At 41.1% G+C, this 21,720-nt stretch overlaps 1 protein-coding gene across 1 annotated transcript in view; it reads right to left on the reverse strand.

The window, feature by feature from the left end:
* Positions 1–21,720, reverse strand: part of cntn6 (contactin 6) — a 41,322-nt gene that overhangs the window by 10,545 nt on the left and 9,057 nt on the right. The window contains exons 4-14 of the mRNA XM_083770562.1: positions 20,753–20,848; positions 18,423–18,626; positions 17,135–17,237; positions 16,162–16,346; positions 12,824–12,966; positions 11,855–11,984; positions 11,134–11,284; positions 5,977–6,104; positions 2,026–2,198; positions 1,338–1,455; positions 546–704 (exon numbers count right to left, since the gene is read on the reverse strand). Coding sequence (XP_083626688.1) covers positions 546–704; positions 1,338–1,455; positions 2,026–2,198; positions 5,977–6,104; positions 11,134–11,284; positions 11,855–11,984; positions 12,824–12,966; positions 16,162–16,346; positions 17,135–17,237; positions 18,423–18,626; positions 20,753–20,848 — 1,590 coding nt within the window. The remainder of the gene's footprint in view (positions 1–545; positions 705–1,337; positions 1,456–2,025; positions 2,199–5,976; positions 6,105–11,133; positions 11,285–11,854; positions 11,985–12,823; positions 12,967–16,161; positions 16,347–17,134; positions 17,238–18,422; positions 18,627–20,752; positions 20,849–21,720) is intronic.

Consider the following 21,720-nt stretch of genomic DNA (forward strand, 5'->3'; position numbering starts at 1 on the left):
GCTGATATATTTCTCTGTTAATTTGTTATAAAGCTCTATATTCTGATAATAATCACTTCTACAATGTGTTTGTTTAGTTATGTGAGTCTCTCTGTCTCTCTATTTAAATGAAAATTACACATTTTTGGGCATTTCCATTGTGCCTTAATCCAAACTACTGACTTCCAAAGTTTGCGGTAACCAGGGCCCGAAAAAGCTTTTTCATGTCCAATAATGTAATAGGATATGTCAAACTGTCTTTTAACCCTTATAACAATGCAGTACTCTAGGTAATAAACCGGTCAGATGGTATCCAAACACTACTCTCTCATTGAGTACTTTAGTACATTTATTTGAAAAGTTCTTTGTAGCACAAATAATTTTATCCTTCCACCAGTTTAAGGACAACGCATGAAACTGTAGGTGTAGCAATAAAGCCACTTTCACATAATTCCCTAAAGACATACAGTACAGTGCTGCTGTGAAATGTCTTACATTACACTATATTACTATGACTGTGTCTACAAAGTACCAGTATAAATTGCAGTAGCCAGGTGGTATGCTACCTGTTCGGACGTTTTGCCACCCTATGGAGAAGGGGGTCCTGGCCTGCAGCATGTACATGGTGACAGGGCTGTGGTTGTCAGGTCCAGACCCCCAGGACAGCCGGACTGTGGTGTCAGTGATTCCACTCACAAGCAGACTCTCGGGGGAACCGGGAGGCCCTGCCAGGCCCCAGAGACAACAACACTCAGCTTTACATTAGAGCAGCAGCCGAAACAGCAACATGCAATCAATCAAGGTTACATGCAGTAGATTCACGCATGGCAGGCCCCAAAGAAAAGGCATTTAGCGCTTCATAACTCCAGCTAAATATGCATCAACTGATCATTGAAAATACAGTGCCTGTTAGAGAGAGGTGTCAAATGAATTAAGCAATATCACAAGAGGCACAAGAGGCATGAGGCCACAGGCTGAGGGCCAAGCCTCCTCATACAAGACCTCTAGTTTGAGGGTGGTTAACTGGTGCACTTGGCCGACAGCTACTCAGCGCAGTGTTTTGTCCGAACTCCATGCAGGCACTAACGGAATCTTCGTCAGCGTATTTGGAGCCGAGACGGTTGTCATGTATATGGCATTCCTGATGTCAGCAGTTTACTGCTGTCAATGTGCAAGTTTGACTATTGACAGCCATTTCTAGGTGGCCAAAAAGTCTTACATACATGACTTTGCCATCCATAGAACCCTGCTGCTAAAAACCTACTGTACAGCTGTCTACAGAGACAGTTCTCATCTGAAGGGAGTTTCCAAGTAGAAATGTGCATAGTCCCTACTTCCTTCAAAAGAGCATACTGTACCTCTGACAATCAGGTCTGCTGCTGCTGAGACGGTGTCCACTTCAGTGTGCACCATACACACATACTTTCCAGAATGCTTCAGCTGAATGTTCCTCACCATCAGGTCACCAGCAGATCCCTAATGAGAAGACATATTTCATCACCGGTGACTAGCTACTTTGAATCACTGGAGCATTGAAGTGGGTAGTATAGAGACTTTTGGCCTTTGTAAATCAGATAGCACAATGTTCTCAATGTCTATGAGCCTTTTGTTAAAAAAGAATGGCTCACTGAAGTTTAAAGGTGAAAGCGATGATGCTCAGTATGATACAGGTTTTAGCGTGACTGCTCCTAGAGAAGCATAAATCCTGTAATCAAATAGGGTTGCGCTCCTTTGTTGAGAGAGCTGACAGATGATTTACTCACAAGAACACCTCTACACTGGGGAGATTTCATCTCTGTCTGCAGGCTTTATACCTAAGGCCTAGTCTCCTGTCATGACTGCATAGAGCGTAGAAGCTTTATAGCACATGAGCTTAAAGATAGAAATCCAACTTCAAATATTATGTCCCAGTTTAGGGGCTTCCACTATTTTGTCACAATTTCTGATTATTTACAATACTCTTCCACTACTCCACTTCTCACTCCATGTGAGATCATGTCAAGCCACACCAGGGAATTATTACCATGTATTAGAAACTGTACGTACCCCTCCAATCATCTCAAAATGATCCTGCCTGCTGAAATCAATGGGCTTGCCATTAAAGAACCATTTGAAGACAGGATCCAGGGAGGAATCAGTGAATACCTCGCATGGCAACACGATGCTTTGTCCCACTGTGGCATCCAAACTCAGAGGAGGAACTATGATTCTGGTTGGCTCTGTTATATAATTCACACAAACACACACACACACACACACACACACACACACACACACACACACACACACACACACACACACACACACACACACACACACACACACACACACACACACACACACACACACACACACACACACACACACACACAGTCGACCGACGAGGAGAAAGGCATGCTTCACTTCTCAATAGCGTGTGCTGGTTTCATATCAAAGCTGCATTAAAACAAAACCAGCTAATCATTGTGTAATACACTCAATATAACTTGTGCAGAGCTGCCAACCTGCACACATTTTGTGTACCAACCACGCAATTCTAGGTGTCTATACGCCTATAATTGCGTGGTTGGTACACAAAATGTGTGCAGGTTGGCAGCTCTGCTTGTGTTGGGTATACTCTGCTATTTATATCTAATTTAGACCAATCAATTCCTAATTTAATGTCAGTAATTAACTTGTATGGCTCTCTTTCCGGTTATAAAATTAACCTAACCAAATCTACTCTCTGTCCACTTACTCAGATAGATGACGAAAAACATAACACCTTATCCCCCTTTAAACAGACAAAAGAAGGATTTACTTATCTCGGTGTTTTCATCTCTCCCATACTGGACAATCTATATACCTGTAATTATACACCTTTAGTACAAAAGCTGAAAGATGACATGGACTTATGGAACAACCTACCTCTAACACTTATAGGTCGAATTAATGTAGTTAAAATGAACCTGTTGCCAAGATTAAATTATCTATTTAAGTCATTACCCTGTCCAATTCCACCCTTATTCTTTGCTAATTTAAACACTAATATTTCTAGATTTCTCTGGAACCATAAAAAAGTACGAATCTCTCTGGCCACATTGTGTAAACCTTATAACGAAGGCGGTTTAGCTCTCCCAAATCTTGAATTATACTATTGGTCTGCTCAAATTAAACGAATGACTGAATGGTTCCAGGAGTCTGATGTTTCCCTGTGGAAAACAATAGAATCCCATCTCAGTCACCCAATTCCACTTAAATCTCTCCCTTTTATAAATGTGAGTTTGTCAGAGCTCAACAAATCTTTCGTTGTTAACGGCATCTTATCAATGTGGCCAAAGTGTAAGAAATACTGTAAAATTCAAAAGAGTTTATCTGTCCTTTCACCTGTTTCTCATAACCCAGATTTACCGGCGAGTCTAAGTGAGATTGGTTTGCAAAGGTGGACTAACAAAGGTTTTAACAATTTAGGCTGTCTACTCAGTAGTACAAACATTAAGTCCTTTTCAGAGGTGAAGGAGGAATTCGGTCTACCTCCCACAAACTTAATCCAGTATTTACAACTAAGACACTTTTTACAATCTTTGCTTATGAAAAATATGTTTAGGTCTCACATAGACGAGATAGAACAATGCATCATTAACACCCAATCTATGTTAAAATTCACTTCAAAGATTTATAAAACCCTTAATGGTAGAGTGACGTCATCCTTCCAGCCTCTGAAAAGGATTTGGGAAACAGATTTAAATGTTGTAATTGATCAGGAAACATGGACAACAATATGTGCAAAAGTAAATCTATCTTCACTTACTCCTAGAATCCTAGAACATAATTACAAGTTTATTTTCAAAACATACTTAACCCCTGTTTGTCTAAACAAAATGTCCAGGGAGAACTCTCCCCTATGTAACAGATGTAAATTGCATTTGGGTACCTACCCGCATATGTTCTGGTTTTGTCCAAAAATCAAACCATTTTGGCAAATACTTCATGATCAAATTGAAAAAATCCTTAAAGTAAAATTCAGAAAATCTCCTCTGATATACCTGTTGGGGGCAGACCCAAATGTAAAGTTGAACTCTGCTCACAGGAAATTATTTGATCTATTTAGATTCTTGGCAAAGAAATGTATCTTAATTTTGTGGAAGACAGATGAAATGCCCTCAGAACATATGTGGATGGCCCAAATAATGTCACTAATACCACTGGAGAGACTCAAGTATGAAACACAACATAAGGCAGATGTATTTGTAGAGGTATGGACCCCCTTTTTGAATCATATCGAAGAGCACATTTGATCCTGTGTAGGACGGAACCCACCTTAACGTGCACACATGCATAATACAACCCATGTACCACTTGGAAATTATTATTTATTATTTATTTTCTCTTTTACTTCTATTCTTTCTCTGTTTCTTCATTGTTGTTTGTATGTAAGTAACTGTCTTGTATGTAAGTCTGCTGTGCTGTTCTTGTGTCCATGTAAAGAAAACCCTCAAAATAAATAATATAAAAAAATAAAAATAAAAGAAAACTAGAAAAAGTGCCCTTCCGGGCACAGGTCTCCACCAGGTTATCCACAGATCCGTGCAGTTAGAGGTAAAAACACTTTTCGGCCAGTTATAGCGCCACCTTGAGGCTGAGTTGAAATTGTTCATGTGGCATTTCGTCCTCGGCCTAGTGGGAATGTGGGTGCACAATTTCACGGAAATCACGCGATGTGTTCATGATTTGCAGCATTTTGTTTGAAACTGAGCACTCCTGTGAACTTTGGAAGCCAATCTTAACCAATCAGGATGGAGTCTGAGAAATCTGAAAGACCCGTTTCGTTGAATGGCTCTAGAGAGACTGTGTACCAATTTGCGTGATGTTTGGACAAAATCTGTAGGTGTACTGTGCAAAAACGTGTTTTGCACAAAGCGGCCTCCTGGTGGCGCTATAACAGGCAGTTCTGGAAAGTTTGGGGCAGAGGTTCATGGTTGGCATCCAGGGAGTGTGTGTGCAAAATATGGCATTGAAAAACTTGTTTTGCACAAAGCGGCCTCCTGGTGGCGCTATAACAGGCCGTTCTGGAAAGTTTGGGGCAGAGGTTCATGGTTGGCATCCAGGGAGTGTGTGTGCAAAATATGGCATCGACCGGGTTAACGGTGGCCGAGATTAGCTGTTCACGGACACACGGACACACACACGGACACACACACGGACACACACGCGGACGGACGGAGTGCAAAACATACTCTCCCCACATGCCTTCGGCCTGGTGGAGACAATAAGTATAACTGTAATTAGACTAATTAGACAGATTGTAATGCATAATATGGATTTCTATAACTCATTATACACATGGGGTTTAAGTCCAATGTTCCTGAAATTCCCCTTGGGGATAAACAGTTTTATCTTACCTCGTGCACATTATTAGTTACAACATATTATTTATTGCTGCCTGTGGCACCATGTCAATGTAAAAAGTAGATAAGTAGAGAACATAATAAATCTTAATTTGTCTGCTGTGCTAATGGAAGGTGGGAGAAGGTGTAATAAAGTGACCTCCACTTAACTTCCATCTGGAAGAGAACGTTTTGCCTAAAATCCAACAATGAATAATTAAACACAGCTATCACAACTCTCAATGGGAATAAAAACACCCCTCTCTCTCTCTCTCTCTCTCTGTGTTTTAATCACCCATTATTTAAATATTCAAATCCAAAATTGCAAAAGCAGCTCTTTTCAAATTAAAATGTTGGTGGCAAAAAAAGAAAGAAAAGACAGAAAGAAAGATCTTCTCTCTCAGTAATATAGCGGTTATAACGGTTGGGCCCCACACTCTGCAGTCTGGACCATAACTCACAGCTGACAAAACCATGGATGACTTATATTTCTGTCAAACCAGCAGGAACATAAAATGACTATATATTTTATTATCAATTTCATGCTTGGGTTAGTATTTTTTTTTCTCCCCTTAACAAAGGTTTAAACCATCTGCTTAAATGGTAGTAAAACCTGTGGGCAGAAAGGTACCTTTAACCACCAGCGAGCCCGTGCTACTGGAAGTTCCAAACTGGTTTCTGGCCACGCAGGAGTACCTCCCCGCATCCGTCTGACTGATGTTGGTGATACGCAGGGTGCCGTCATCCATGATAGTCTGTCTGGAGAGGTTGAGACAACAGAAACCATGCTACATGATTCCATATCACAGCCACTAGTAATAGGCTACACAGTCAAAATCGTATGTGTTAATTTAACACGTACAAACTTACACAGTGAACAACATATGGAACCTTATTATTCGTCCATTTGGTTACATTCGAACACGTGTGTAAAATGAAAACTGAAGATTTACAGTAACTGTATGCTTTGTTCTTTAATTAATTGAAGAAACCGGCGGGATGCTATTAATTACATTCACAGCTTTTAGTTTTATAACTTTTTTCCCCCTCTGATTTATTTGAATGGTGCTTCAGTACCAGTATCTTCAATAGGAGCACATTTGCACAAAAAACATATCATTGTCTGAGAACAACATATTTACATGGAATTGAACAGTACAAAAGCATGAATGTTTCTAGTAATTGGACACACAGCGGTAGACAATGGACAGTAAGGACAGAACTACAGTACAGTGCACTGTAGAGAGAGCGTGAATGGAATATTCACCGGTGGCTTCATCATTCTAGAGTACAGAGTCACTATCAACACAGTAAAAGACCTCCCTGAAAGGTAATAAACTGAGATAGTCAGATAGAACCATCTCACTGAAAAACACTCTCTGGTCCCAGGAAGGGAGGGAGGTTTTGGGGATTGAGATGTTGAATCTAATGGAACAGTGCATGACTATAAAGCTGCACTCAAAACAGTAACGCACATTGACCTCATTGTTATTGTTTCTTCCCTCCTGTTTCCTGTTATGAAGGGATTCATCCTGTGGAAATGTAGAAAAGAGACTAATAAATGAGATAGCGCTTTGTTCAAGTGTGAAAAACAAGGAAGATCCAGCAGGCGTTTCACTGGATAGCACTGTAATCTATATTCCAGAAGCAACAGACAGTACATGGAGATTTATTTTGGCATGTTATTTTCAAAAAGACAAGTGAGAAAGCATGTAACATATGCATAAATGATGCAGATAATGTTTTCACATGTGACCTTTGGTTGCGGCAAATCAAACACAAAAGCTGCAAGCTATGAGCAGCCCAGCTTGGAAATCAAACAATTTCCCTTTAGCTGCTCCTCAGAATAAATATGTATTCACTCGGCCTGAGCAGAGACCCAGAGAGCATGTCTGACAGTGGGTGCTTTGCACTGATTTATTGACAAAAATATCAAACGCTGAGTGATGGAGGCGCACTGAGAACATGACCTGAGGGGCAATGAGCTGCAAAACAAATAGAAACGTAAAGAACTATCTGCTTGGTGGACAAATCCCGTTCCACAACGAGCATTTCTATTCTCGTCCGGACGCACTGCCTGTGTAATCACTTCTTTCTCCTTTTCCCCATGACCAACCCTTGGAAAATATGATAACTAATCAATCCCACCGCTCACATGTTGAGGCAGGTCCAGTGAGTTACGGAAAGCCTATGGAGACGTGGCAGCACATATTGATTTGAGACACAGTCCAAAAGAGTGGGGAGACTGGTGAGAATGACAAGTCATGGCGCTACGCTGTCTGTTAACACTAAAAAACATTTGTCCCATTCTGCAAGGGGGTTAAATATATAAGGATATTGAACTGTGAAGTGACACAACTCTTTCACTTCTGATTCATTCATTTGTATTTTAAAGGGATATTTCACTTTGGTCATTTCATCATCTACGTCTTATGTGAGCACCCAGACAGTTTTTAAGTTACTTGATTCAGTATTTAGATATTTGATATTCATTTTAGCTGCCCCCGCCCCCTTCCTATACAAAACCATTATAACTTCAAACTCCATTTTAACCATGATAGATTCATCAAAACACCCGTCCTTTTTTCTGGTGATTGATTTTGTCCTAATACGTGAGGGGGCCGTGGTTTGTAATTTACTGTTTTCATTTATTTTTAAATATTGTTTTTGGAAACATAATGAGAAGCTGCTGCGGGACCGAAGAGACTAAAGAATCCAACAATATTTAAAAATAAATGCCCACGTAGGTCACACCCATTTCCACCTACTGGAAATGCTACTCCTACAGATGTTGTCAGAAACTCACAATTACGACACATGATCTCTGGAGTCATGTGATAAAGTTAATAAATAAATAGGCTTCCAAAGTCTGTGGGTGCATTCTTATTTTACATAGAAAACCAAAAATCATGAAGTCATCGTCCAAATCAACCCATTTGAACCACATATCACGAGACCTCTATACAACTAAGCCAAAAGCTATTTCACGAACCTCCCCCCTCCACACACAGGGGCGCTAGCCCCTCCTATGCACAGCTTTGTGTGTATGTCCGTTTGAGGATGGAATGTGAATCAATCAATTAGCGCAAAACCAGAACAGAACCCCCACCACGGGACTCGGGCAATCAATTAATACAGTTGCAACCACTACATTAATGGCAAGTATATTTCATACAACTTAAGTTAAAAAATTGTGAACTATCCCTTTAAGTGAACATGCAGGCTAGATTGTGAGGATGACTTCTATGATCATTTTGCATTCTATTTATAAAAGAACATATGGCCTATGGGGAAATATAATTCTGCAATTATATAGCATGACAATTTGTCAAATATACACATACTGAAAATTAAGTTTAAAGGCAATCAGCTTAAGGCTGAAAGTTGGATTCCAATGCAATATGGGATTCTTCATCCAATATGATTTTGGAATTCGTCTTATCTGAGGCAGGGGATTTTAACTGCATATATTTGAAACAGCCTGGAAACATGGTCATGTGCTCCTTGAATACTGAATACACTCACTGCTGGCTAAAACAAGCTCAAGGAAAATTAAAGTGCATGACACTTTAATGATTTCTTTATGCACACAATTTGCACAGTGCCAATAAGTGCTATGCACATGCCAATCCTTTTCAGCGTTGAGGTTATTGTTTATTATCCTATGAAGTTATAGCTAATACCCAATCAGATTCATAATGCATCTGACTGGGCTATATTTCTAATGTATTATGAAGAAATGTTGCTGTCTTTGAAACGCTTTGTCAGTGTTGCAGTTGAACACACACAGTGAAAACACTGGTGTACTTAGAAAGAAATAACATCTGGGCTTTTGACTATGATGGATGGATGTTGGAGAAAAATTGACTATTAAATATTTCTATTTACCAGAGCTGGTTTGAACTATTTTGGCATGTATCAAGTTAAGTCGCAAGTCTGTAATGACAAGTTCCAAGTCAAGTGAGGAGGCACACAAACCACACACACACACACACACACACACACACACACACACACACACACACACACACACACACACACACACACACACACACAGCGCGCCCCAATTCCCCAACATTACCCCACTGGGATAAGGGAACTACACAATGCCAGCATCAGGGACAATAGCTATTCTCTCAGCATAGTCCACTGGGGAGGGTGATTGATAGCAGGTGTTACCCCACTTGATCTTCTCTGCACATGGGAGTAAAATCACAGGTGCTGCGCTCCCTAATTTCCATTGACCTACTTCTAGCTCTTTAAATGGAGAGAACCTGAGGAGTCTTGGAGCATAGTGTACAGGGAAACTCAACAGGGCAGAACTGGCCTCGAGCTGCAAGGTGCAATCCCTCTCTAACGCTGGGCGTTAGAGTCTGTTTATTTCCTTGTCAAACTGATAAGTCTGAGGTTTACTGTTGATTTTGTCTGCAGACATTGTGCACTCACAGCTTGGACTGGAGCTTGCACCTGGATATGGATGCCTGCAGTGACACAGTCAAGCATTGTCTATACTGTTTTCCTCTCCCCAGGCAGCTGCCTGAACCCACACAATGTTACCATGGACAGGGTGAAGCGTGCAGCTTCAATTTCTCCCCCTCCTCTTTCACTATACACACATGAAGTGACTTGTTTTTGTAGTGAACTTGAACTATTACTTCTTGCATGGCCAGGCATCCAACACGGCGTACGGGAACTCACAGACAAGCACAGAGCTGCTGTCTGAGATTAGGCCTTAAATCCTAATGAGTGGTGTGTCATATATCGTAGCCTCACGATGTTGACTCTGGGATACTGTCAGATCCTGCCTCTCTGAGAGCTGACGTTTCTGCAGACAGAATGTCTGTACTGGATCTCTGTTCTGCATCCAGCTCTTTGACATGAAGAACTTGGGGAACGAGATACAGTGCTTTAAAGTTTCCTTCCTCATCGTATTGAGTTAATCCTCCATATAAGCGACTTTAGTTTGGGTACAGAGAAAAGCGCTATAGGCCTATAAATTAGATATTATTATTATAGAGGGTATGCGCAATTGCGCATGCATAAAGTTAATGGCAAAATCGAGTGGCAAAGCGACAGGCAAAGTGTTTAATGCAATCAGATTTAAAATTTCTGTTTGGATGCATGGGCTGTGAAGGCCAGAAAGTAGTTTTTTGCCACTCCGCAGGTGTTCCTGCATAACTTCCGGGTTTGATGATGATGTCACGTGCATACCCTCTATTACAGGGGTTCTCAACCCGTGGGCCGCGACCTCTCAGGTCGCAACTGAATGGCTGGAAAATGGAAATGAAGAGTTTTCATAGTGCATGCGTGAACTTTCCTTAATGATTATATCTTGTTTCAGTATTCATTTATGATATATTTTCTCTATGATTAAGGTTATTTTTGCAGTCAGTTTATATTGGGGGTGGGGAGGGGGGGGAGGGGCAGGGCGGGGATCATGAGACATGGCCAAAGCATTTCCGGGGGGTCCCCGGCCAAAAACAACAGGTGGACCATCTTGTAGTTCATGTGAATGTAGTGTTAGTGTGTTATGTAGTGTTATATCCAGCTGTGAATGTACAACATTAAACCTTCTGCAGCCAATGCCAGCCATATAACATTGTGCTCTTCGTAGAAATCCACTGAAACTAACACCTTATACAACAATGACATCCAACATACCCTTGAGGAGATCCATAAATAGCAATGAGCCCCAGAGATAAGCATAAATACAAAGGGAAGCCCCTTTAACCAAAGGCTATCAAAGCAGCGAGGCATGAGCAGCGAGGCATTTAATACTGTACCCTACCTCTTGCTGTCCTTCAGGAGTTGGCCTCCTCTCCGCCAGGAGATGGTGGCCCTGGGGGACGCATGGGGACGGCATTCCATCACCACCTCACCCCCTCGCTGGACCAGAGTGGACTTCTTTACGGGGCTTCTGCTGAAGTCCGGCTGGGAGGCTGAGAAAACATACCTTTTACAGTGAAAAAAGCTGCTTCAAAAATGCTTTTTGCATGCTTTATTTTTCCAGCTTCTTTGTATCTGAACGGGGCATAAGGCCATTAATGCTTTGCTTTGTGGAGGGGCAACAATTATGCATCAAGCCAATTAGGGAGATTGTGAGGTGTGAAGTGAGGGGCGCTCTTATCATACATCATCATATATCTTACATTATACATCATACAGTACAAGATTCCGTGCTCAGCCAATCAAATCATCGCATTCCATGGTACACACACACACACACACACACACACACACACACACACACACACACACACACACACACACACACACACACACACACACACACACACACACACACACACACACACACACACACACACACACACACACACACACACACACACACACACACACACACACACACACTTCTGTGTTCATTATAACAGTTTTGTCCGAAGTGTTTTCATTCTATTGGCAGCATGATTGGTGTGCACAGGATGATGGCCTTGTCTGTGGTTCGATCATGTCTTTGTAAACAAAGCAAACAAACTGCCAGTGCTTACCCACAACCTTGAGCTCAGCGCTGGCATGGATAGATCCATGTTCATTCTCGGCTAGGCATTGATACATGCCGGAATCTGTCAGACTGATGCTGGATAGGGCCAATATACCATCTTCCACATGCACCCTTCCCTGGAAATATTACAAAGTTTGATCTTTGAATTATTTTATGTATTTGCATGTATTCAATGTCAATATAAATAAATTAACATTAACATTTATTTGGTAAATAAAGTTATTTTATCCATATTATTATTATTATTTTATTTAAATTTTTACCAGATTACAGTATGTGTCAGTTTATTTTGATAATAAATAAAGCTTCTTAAAAGCAAATAAATCCCATGTTGTTGGTTTGCTTAATTATCAAAACTGTCAACATCTATGACCTGTTCTACCAGTTCGGAATAATTATTGATTTCACAATGTTCCCAGTACTATAAGTAGTAACCATCAACAGATGTCCTGGGCCATAACATATCACAGTCACCCGTTAAGATTACCATCTAAACTACGTCACAACAATCACATTGAGGAAGGACATGGACCCAAACATTTGTTCATTGCTGCTGCTGGGTCTGGGTCATCACCATTATTAACCACACAAAAATAGCAGATCTACAAGCTCACAATGCATCGCAACACATTGCGTTGTGAGCTTTTAGAGAGAGATTTGGTGTACACAAAAAAGCTGTCTAATTCCGTTGTAATTTAGGAATAGAGATCCTAAAAGGACTTTAAAGTAAGTGCTGGTGATCTTTATAAGCTAACTTGAGGCCTTTATTACAATCAGATAAAACAGGCATATTAAGCTTAAGCAACAGCCAATTGATTGATTTCTATGGAGCAGATCACATTTCGTGTAGTGTTTTTGATTTAAGATGGAAATGGCTTGAGACAGGTACAGTGGCTATTTATATAGGAAACTCTAGACTTGACAGGATATTCTCAATGTCAGTTAGTTGACTTGCCTCTGTTGCGAGTGGCTGCCCATTCTTTAACCATCTGTATGTAGGCTTAGGCTTAGCACGGGCTCTACATTCCCAATGCAGATTAGCCTCAATAGCCATATGTGCATCTTTCAGTGTCTGGACCCAGTGCAGATGTTCAACATCTGTAGAATGGAACACATACAACATATTCAGGTAATGAGCATAGCATTTGGAGATAAAGATATTTATCTGTGATGTATGCGTCAATAATGGGCAAACAAGGAGTTGGATTCGTGAGCTGTTTGACAATAGAAGGTTATCCAATGGAATACAACTACCTTTAAGGACTACTTATTATGTGTTCCCCTGCTGTACCAAGTGAAAAAAGGAAGGGAAGGTGAGGGTGGGGATCAGACAAGAAAACAGAAACAATACATATTTATTTTTACACAGTACCTGTAGATAGAGATAGTACCTGAGATAAGATATGATATGATGTGGTGTGCCCTTAGCATGAGGAAGTCAGATGGAACATTAATTTCAACATTAATGGTCAAAAACCACAATGAGTGAAAGTGCCACCTTGTGCTGAACTTTCACTGCAATTAACCTCCCTGCTGAAGGAATTTCAATGTTATACAGTATATGCCCACTAAGATGACTGTTCGTAAGTTTAGTATGTGTTCAGCTTCTGTGAAGTCCACACTATTCAAAGCTTTTTGTACACCGATCTGCTTGCTTGCGGCGCCGCGACAGAAAGAGCAGTATGCAAAAACTCAACGTCAACATGGCTTATAATGATGGAGTGAGACTGCTGCCTAAAGTGCCACAATGCAAATCTTTGTCAGCATTGGTGTACCCACCTGTTCTGCAGTGCTGCTAAACCTAATGTACAAATGGATGTGTAGGCTAGGCTGTCTAGCTGAGCAGCTGCAGTGGTGGTTCTACAGGTTGGCAATTGGCATACAGTAGGGTGGCAGCTTGTCACTCTATAACTTTCTACCCCAGATGTAAACTCAATTTCAGATGTATAAACTAAAGACAATAAATTGTTTTGAACATTCCTGATTTCTTCAAAGGTTAAATCACCACATTTTTTGTGCTACATATAAAAGAAATGTGTCTGTGATGGACACAACTAGAGCAAGGAAATCCTATACAGTCACTATGCAAGTTGTGTAGCAAATTACACCTTCCACTCAAGTCAAAGCAGGGGTTACAACTTTGATGAGAGGGTGAAGTATCATCTGGTAATGAAAAAAAGAAAGAAAAGAAGAAACGCCACGAGAGTGCACTGTATTGTGGGAACAGCAATCAGGTACACTTGTGTTTGCTGAGCTCCTCTCCTAGTTTGATGTCAGTAAATGACAGTAACATTGTGTTGATGTGCCAGCTTGCAGTGCATCCCTCTCTGGTGTGTCTGGTCTTACTAACTGAGCTGGGCAGTGCGTCTGTTGGTCTAACTGTGACTTGCTTGCTTGCCAGCCACTTCCAGGGCTGTATGCATATGCGCTTGCATGAAATGAAGCTATAATTTTCCAGCAACAACCTCTGTGTGGATGGGGAACCAACCCAGACAATAATGGGAAGGATGGCACTCCTCATAGGCGCACATCATTTTGAAACAAGGCAATGATTAACAGTCTCAGTGAAGGTTTATGTTTAGATTTAAAATCACTATTGAATTTTGAATTTAAATGTATGATTAGCTGGGCATTATGGATGCACATCTCTGATCTCTCAGTACATATATTCAAGTGAGAATAAATAGAATTGCATATTTGAAAATGTACTTTATATAAAATAAAATCTGGGTGGATTCAATGGGCCTGATGCAGCGGATAAAATAATAACATTATCTATAATTTCAGTAGAGGACATGCTGGATCATCAGCCAGTACACGCAGAGACTCAGTCAGGTGTGACTGTGTGGCAATAGCAAATGGTTTACATGGCTCACAGGTCAGGTAGGACAGCCGCTTAGCAGAATTTAGCTTAGGGCTCCAGGGAGGTCAGGACCAGCTATGTGTGTTTGTACGTGTTGACATGAAAGGGGAAAAGTTGTGTGGGGATGAAAATACTGTACAAGCATTTGTTGATAAACTCATTGGATTGCATTTTATGCAATAAAGCCTGCACTAATTCCACTTTTGTATTGAATTTGCTTATTCTTAGATTTATTTCCATCAATAAATCAAGTTGTGTGTCTTTGGGCAGCTCAGAAACAGTTTCATTGGATGTGTATCGTGAAGTCAATTTCACCGTCAAAAAAGAAATAAAAAGGTTATTTCCCTTGACTAATTTCTGTCATGTTTTTGTTCGCGGATTTTCTAAAAGAGATCACTTTTCTACAGAGTTTTGCTCCAGAGTTTAGAAATACATAGACATCTTTCACATTATAAAGGTTACACACACATCAGATGTGAATCAGATGCAGGAAATCAATTCAAAACATCATTAATAGGATTCACACCACAGGCAAAACAAAATGTTGACTATTGATGTAGTGGCAGTACACGCATTTTGGTAACACAAATAAAATAAATGTGTACTTACTGTAGCGTGTCCACCAAATACTAGACTATAGTACTTTATTATTATGCTAGAGTAACCCTAAAGTTTGGTTTGCTACTCCTCCCACAGTTTTGACCCATATGTTAAATTGACCGGCTTCATCGGCAATGGTGTGCTTGTATTTTGCTAAGAGAAATGTTGTATAGTTTAATTTATATAAATTGATTTGTTCATTAAATTTCCCCATTGACTGAATGGGTAAATGCGAAAACTCACATTGAAGTATTTTTTCCTTGGAGACCGTAAGCGCTATAGTTACAAAACTTGGAGGCGAGGTTCAACACACTTTCTGCTCCTCCTACAGATTTTGTCCAAATCTCACAAAAATTGGTACACATCTATCCGATTAAAACACCACAGGCAGAATTTTGGTAGTCCGTATCGTTCGGCCGTAATCGTTGTCCGAAGTTAGTGGGACGGGCCTTGAATCATAATTATGTCGCGGGTGGTTTAATCAACCCAGAGCCAAAAGCAATTCCATTTTCATCAGGGGCACCACAAATGCAAAAACAATTACCGTTTGTTGTAGAAAAATGATTTTTGGGTGGATAAATCCCCTCCAAAATACTTACCCATGATCACAGGGGTGACGTGACATTGTAATTGGCTAGCAAAATTAGTGGGAGGGGCCTATATAAGCGATGGCGGCAACCACACTTTGCAATTTTTCTAAAATTGCGACTTTTCTAGTTTTAATTGTATTGCATAATTTGCATTGCATTCTATTATATTGTGTACACAGGCACCTGAAGCCATCAACTCAGGAATGGAATAAAATAAATTAATTAATAAAGGATTCTTACTCTGGAACATGAGTTGTCCTCTGGCAACATTTTTTCCCCTGGAGTTCTCAGCTACACACTCATACAGCCCTGCATCCTCCGGGCGGAAATATGGTATTTCGAGAACTCCGTTGGAGTGGTTGATTTTGATCTTGCCAGGGAGTGGATTTCCATCAGCTCTCCTCCAAGAGATCGAAGGCACTGGGCTGCGGAGGTCAGGGAAGAAAAATCATGTCAGCCACTTGCTTGTTAACAGCTTACACCTAAACCCTTTTAGGACCACTCCACGTTTTCACCTACACTAAATATCTTTGCTAAAACATCTGATGAAAAGCTCACAGCGCTGTTGTGAGATTGTACTGTAGATCGGAAATCTTCACCAAATAAAGCTCCAATCATATTTGCCTCAGAATAGGGACAGTAGAGTCGTTGTAAGTTGTTTTTAAACGATATTTGTATAGGGTAAAGCAGGGCTTACACCTGCTGACTTTTCAAACGGTCACAGTCAAGACGAGTCACGTCGCACTCATTACTCGATCGCCAGGTATCAGGTGGTAATTTGACCCATTTTTACTGCGACATGAGACTCAGTCAGAATCAGATTCTGTTCCGATATTCTCTGGCCGCGTCTGAATGAGTACAATGACGTAAACATTGTCCACGTAGACTCAAAAATAAAACTAGTGTTGACTAATCATTACAAGTGGCCCTTATTTTGAAGAGTGAAATCCGTTTCGGTTGTATAACCATGCCGCCATGACAAGCCGTTCAGTAGAGTTCATGTGCAATCTCATTCTGGCTATAAAGATCTAAACCGCTTTGAAAGTCTTTGAAAAGTATTTTTAAAATCTTATAGTGTGAGAGGATGTCAGTATCTTGTCAAAACTCTTGTAGTATATGGGAGGCTTAATAGAAGAAGTCTGTTCAGTTCATTAAGTTGACACTTGAACATGATAGGGGTAAACAGCTTGGCCGTGCTGATTTTGACACTTACTTTCCTAAGGCAAAGCATTCCAGTCTCACAGACGATCCTTTAGAGACATTAAGCGTTTCAGGAAACTGAACTTCAATCTTTGGCTCATATTCCCCCATCACCGCTACATGAGGAATAGATGACAACCACATCACTCAAAGCGCAATACACACACATTACATTGTACATTTCATATTAGAAGAGTGACAGAGCTGTGCAGAGCGTGAACATGTCTGTTGATGATGTTTATAACAGCATTTGGCATAGTGCACGAATGGGTTTGGATTACACATCTGCCTTGGCTTAAGTCTTAAGTGGTACATGTACTGTAACTAGTCCTGATGGGATTTATGTGGGGCAAGCCTTGCGCTGTTTGTTTGAGCAATAGAAGGTGCGTTCGTGCATCAGTGTTTGTCGAAAAAATGCAATTCTGGCTGTGTATGTGTGCTTTCATGCAGACGATGTTTTTAGTTCTTTTTTCTTGCACAGATAACTCTGTATAGTGCAGAGATTGTTAACACCGAAAAAGTCATCATTGTAAAGCAGAAGCAAAAACAAACAGTGTTACGCTCTAGTCTAGACTATCTCTTTCAACTTGCCCTCTTTGCTACAGTACAAGTCAGTTCAGTGCACAAGACAAGATAAGAAGGAGGTGGCAGGGACAGGACCCGGCAGGAGGCCAAAGGAGCGATGGTGGGCAGTAACATGTACATTTACTTGAGTACTGTACTGTACTTACTGTACAGTGAATGCCAGATTTATTTCTGGCTACCTTTTGCCACTGCCAGCCTTTTTTCATATTTGTTATCTTTTAAGTAGTCACAGAATATTCATCTTCACTACGATCGCAAAAAAAGAAAAGGAAAAAAAGAAACGCGAGTGAAACAGTCTGTTCAATAGAGCCCATTGAAAATGGAATGGTGGTCGTGGCAGGAGTGGAACGATACAAGAAGAGAGATACTGTAGGAGTGTTCAAGAAAATTCTCTAACATGGAAGTGGATGGGAGGCGATTTTTGCAACCACGTGGTTTTCTTGTTCCTTTTAAGGAAGCCCATTTAGTACAAAACTCTGTGGTACGACATTCTGAAAGACAGATATCGGAGCTGGAGGTGCGCTCAGGATTTATATATTTCTTTGCCTCTACCACTGGTTAATGGATACAATAACATCAGTAATTGTCCTTTAATAAAGATTTGGGGTGAAATGTTCTAATACAGCAATACATTGATATTTGAGATAAAAATTAACTTCATAATTTGTAATTCTGTAATTTATTTTTTGTCCACCGCTGCAAAGGAGGATGCTCACCGTCTCTCCGTAGTACCACAGGGGTTGGCGAGCTGAACACGCTGGCATTGGTCATCATATTTCTCACCACACATGTGTAGTTCCCCACATCGGAAGCCTCCACTTTAGCAATATACAAGTTGCCAGTCCTCTGGGACACAAAGCGCCGGGTGTCCTGTAGCAGGAAGCTGCGTTGTCCATTGAAAATCCATGAATATTTGATCTCTATTGAAAAACAAAAACAACAACAACAGAGGAGCAGAGACTGACCACAAAGAATTATGGCATTATTTTTAACATCCGCCTGTTATAGCCACACCAGGAGTCCAGTTTTTGTAAAAACTTTTTTTTGCTATCTTTGTAGCCATGTGACCAAAATTCATCTGTCAGATTTCTCATATTCCTTTCCAATGGCTACAATTGCCTTCCAAGCTTTGCCGAGTGGCTCGTTGTGCACAAAATGCCACAAATCATGAACGCAGCGATTGCTGCTCAACTTTACACTCGCGCGCACAATAGGCAAAAGAAGAACCTTGACCCCTACAACAGCCCACTTAACATTTGGACAATAACTCTTGAACAATAGCTGGTACAATACAAATATTTTCTCCCTGGATTCCTTAGATTCTCTTTGCCTAGTCATACTCCAGTTTTAGGTGATAAGGTGACGAGTGGCAGTGAGTGACCACCAAAACGATTATTAGTAAAAACAGAGAGATGTGTTTGGGTGATGTTGTAATTGTCGTGATGTCGTAGTTTTCTGTGGTCATCTTATCACCTAAAAGTATGAATAGGCCTTTACTCTTCATAATCATATACTGTAGTCCCCGGCCAGTTTGATTTTTCAGATCCCATTCCACGTGGCTATGCTTGCCTTCCAAAGTTTGCAGTCCATGGGTAGGCAACCCGGCCTGGTGGAGACCTATGCTCAGAGGAGCACAGTTTACTAGTTTTATTTTATTTTGATGGCAGCCTGACAACTAGATGACACACGCATAAACGCACGCACATGAAGAGACAGATGACATCCTGCAGTCATCCCTTTTGACTGGGCAGACAGATACTTAAAAACCCTACTCGCTTCCTAGAGGGAACAGGGAATTAAAATCATTACAGAGAAAGTCAGGGCAGAAACTGACAGACCTTTCATGATTAGGGAGTATCATAGACTGGTTCTGCTTAAAAGCTGCAGTCTCAAAGCAGCAGAGGACTAGCAGGTCTCTGACAGAGTTTCACTCTCAATGTTTCTCATTTTTAGACCACTTTATGTATTGATCGCTCACAGAAGCTTCAGATGAATCCCCTTTTGATGCACGGTATTGTGACGTGTAACATCAACGATATCTGACATTGTTTAAAGCCCATGGCAACAAACACTAACAGCTCTTATTAAATTATCATTTTCTCCCTCTTAAAATATGTGTGTGTCATAATGTCGATTTAAGAATAAATACAAGGCATTCTCACAATGGCATGGCTTCTGTGCAACGTCAGTACTCGGAGGCCAGTCTGGAATTGTGTGGAATATATTTAAGAAAATATTAGATGACATACAGAACTCCATTTGAGCAAAATTAACGGCTTGCATCTTCGGGGCCACCCCGTACAAAGAAACAACAACATTTGGATTGTAAAATAAATAAATGGATGGAAGCTTTTCTGGGGTGCATTGGAGGGCGAACCGCAAAGTGTGCCATCAGAAATCCCTTGTGGACATACGATTCGCTCGAAACAGAGAGCCGAGAAAGGCTGGTATGCCGGCGTGAAATTGTGCCCGTGGCCACAGTATGTCTGGAGGAGTGCAGGCCACTTTGAGAATCTGCTAATCAGCGGCATACAGACACACAGCCGACTCACAGCTGCGCCAAGGGATAAATGCTGCCTCGGCCACCAGCAGCCTTTATTACCCACTGATAACCTGCCCATACTGAGAGGAATGACAGTTGGGTAGTAGAGCACTCAAGGCTTTATGGATGACAGCATGGTCACAGATCATGTGGATTGGAGGGAAAAAGTGGGCTCAAGGTTAAGGAGTGTGAAGCAACAAACTATAGATAGGAAAGTATGGTCTGGGTTTGGATAGGTTTCAGGTGCAAGAACAGTGGCTGATCTGACAGAAACAATCACAAAAGTTCTTTGTCTCACAGATAAGAGGCAGAAAATGGAAGACATTGTTAGGAGAGTCTGGGAAGGGGCTGTGAGGTAAATAAAAACAAAGAGAGGGTTAGGGAGATGGAATTGAATGTGACAGGGAGGCACAACAAAGTTTGCCAAGGTTAGAAGGAATCTGGATCAGCGGAGGACAGTAGTACTGTACGCATTGAGAGTTGGGACAAAGTGTCATACTGTACCTCCATTATGTGGTGGAGGTCCACACAGCAAAACAACAGCTTGACCTTCTCTCACTGACACCGTGTTCCGTGGCTTCCTACTGAAGTTCTGCAGAACTGTGCGCATAAAGGACAACAGGGCTTTCTGTTAACTTTCAGCTAACCCACTTTTACTTGAAGATAATACTCAGGTGAGGGCATTTCTTTCTGCTGTAACTTTATGCCCATTTGTTCACATTAGGGGGAAGTCAAGCCCTTGAGTCCTTATTAATATCACAATGAAAATGAGAGATCTGGGAACAGAACAGGTGACCAGGAAATGACCCTCTTTGAGAGATTACCTTAATTAAACATTGAATGTTGAATAAACATTAGTTCGAAATACAACCCGGAATACTTGGAAATACCTGAATGTACTGTAATTCTTTTATAAAATGTTTAATGCAATACATGACATACACATCAAAGTCAGATTTTTAACTCACAGCACAGTGCACACTAGGACTAGTTTGAAGTAAATGGATGCATGCAACAAAGTAAGTAAGCCTTGCCAAGCCATGAGGACCATAGGGCAGGAGCCTATATATCTCCTGTTTCTGAGGCAGCTTGATGTACAAACTTTACACCCCCTGGACATGATGTACAAGTACCTACTTACCCCAATCCAATCCTTGCAACAAAGACGATATAATTACTTAAAATATACAGAGCCGGACTAACAATGGAACTAGGTGGAGCTTAAGCGCCAGGGCCCGAAGCTTGCAGGGCCTGGTACGAGACTATAGGTACAGCTGTTGCTTCTTTCGAAAAATATAACGCAACATAGGAACCCCCGCTAGTGTTTTTGGTCTTCTCGTCTGACAGTTTCTGTAGCAGTTTTCGGGAGGGGGGGGAGCAGTCTGTTTGGGGGGGTTCCCCACGGCTGCGCGTCGCTTCCTCCTCTGACAGAGGGGAGGCGAGTAAGCGACGCCGTCAGAAGCCCCCTTGCT

The sequence above is a fragment of the Protomyctophum parallelum genome (genome assembly GCF_964188405.1).
Source record: "Protomyctophum parallelum genome assembly, chromosome: 8".
Classification (NCBI taxonomy): Eukaryota; Metazoa; Chordata; class Actinopteri; order Myctophiformes; family Myctophidae; genus Protomyctophum; species Protomyctophum parallelum.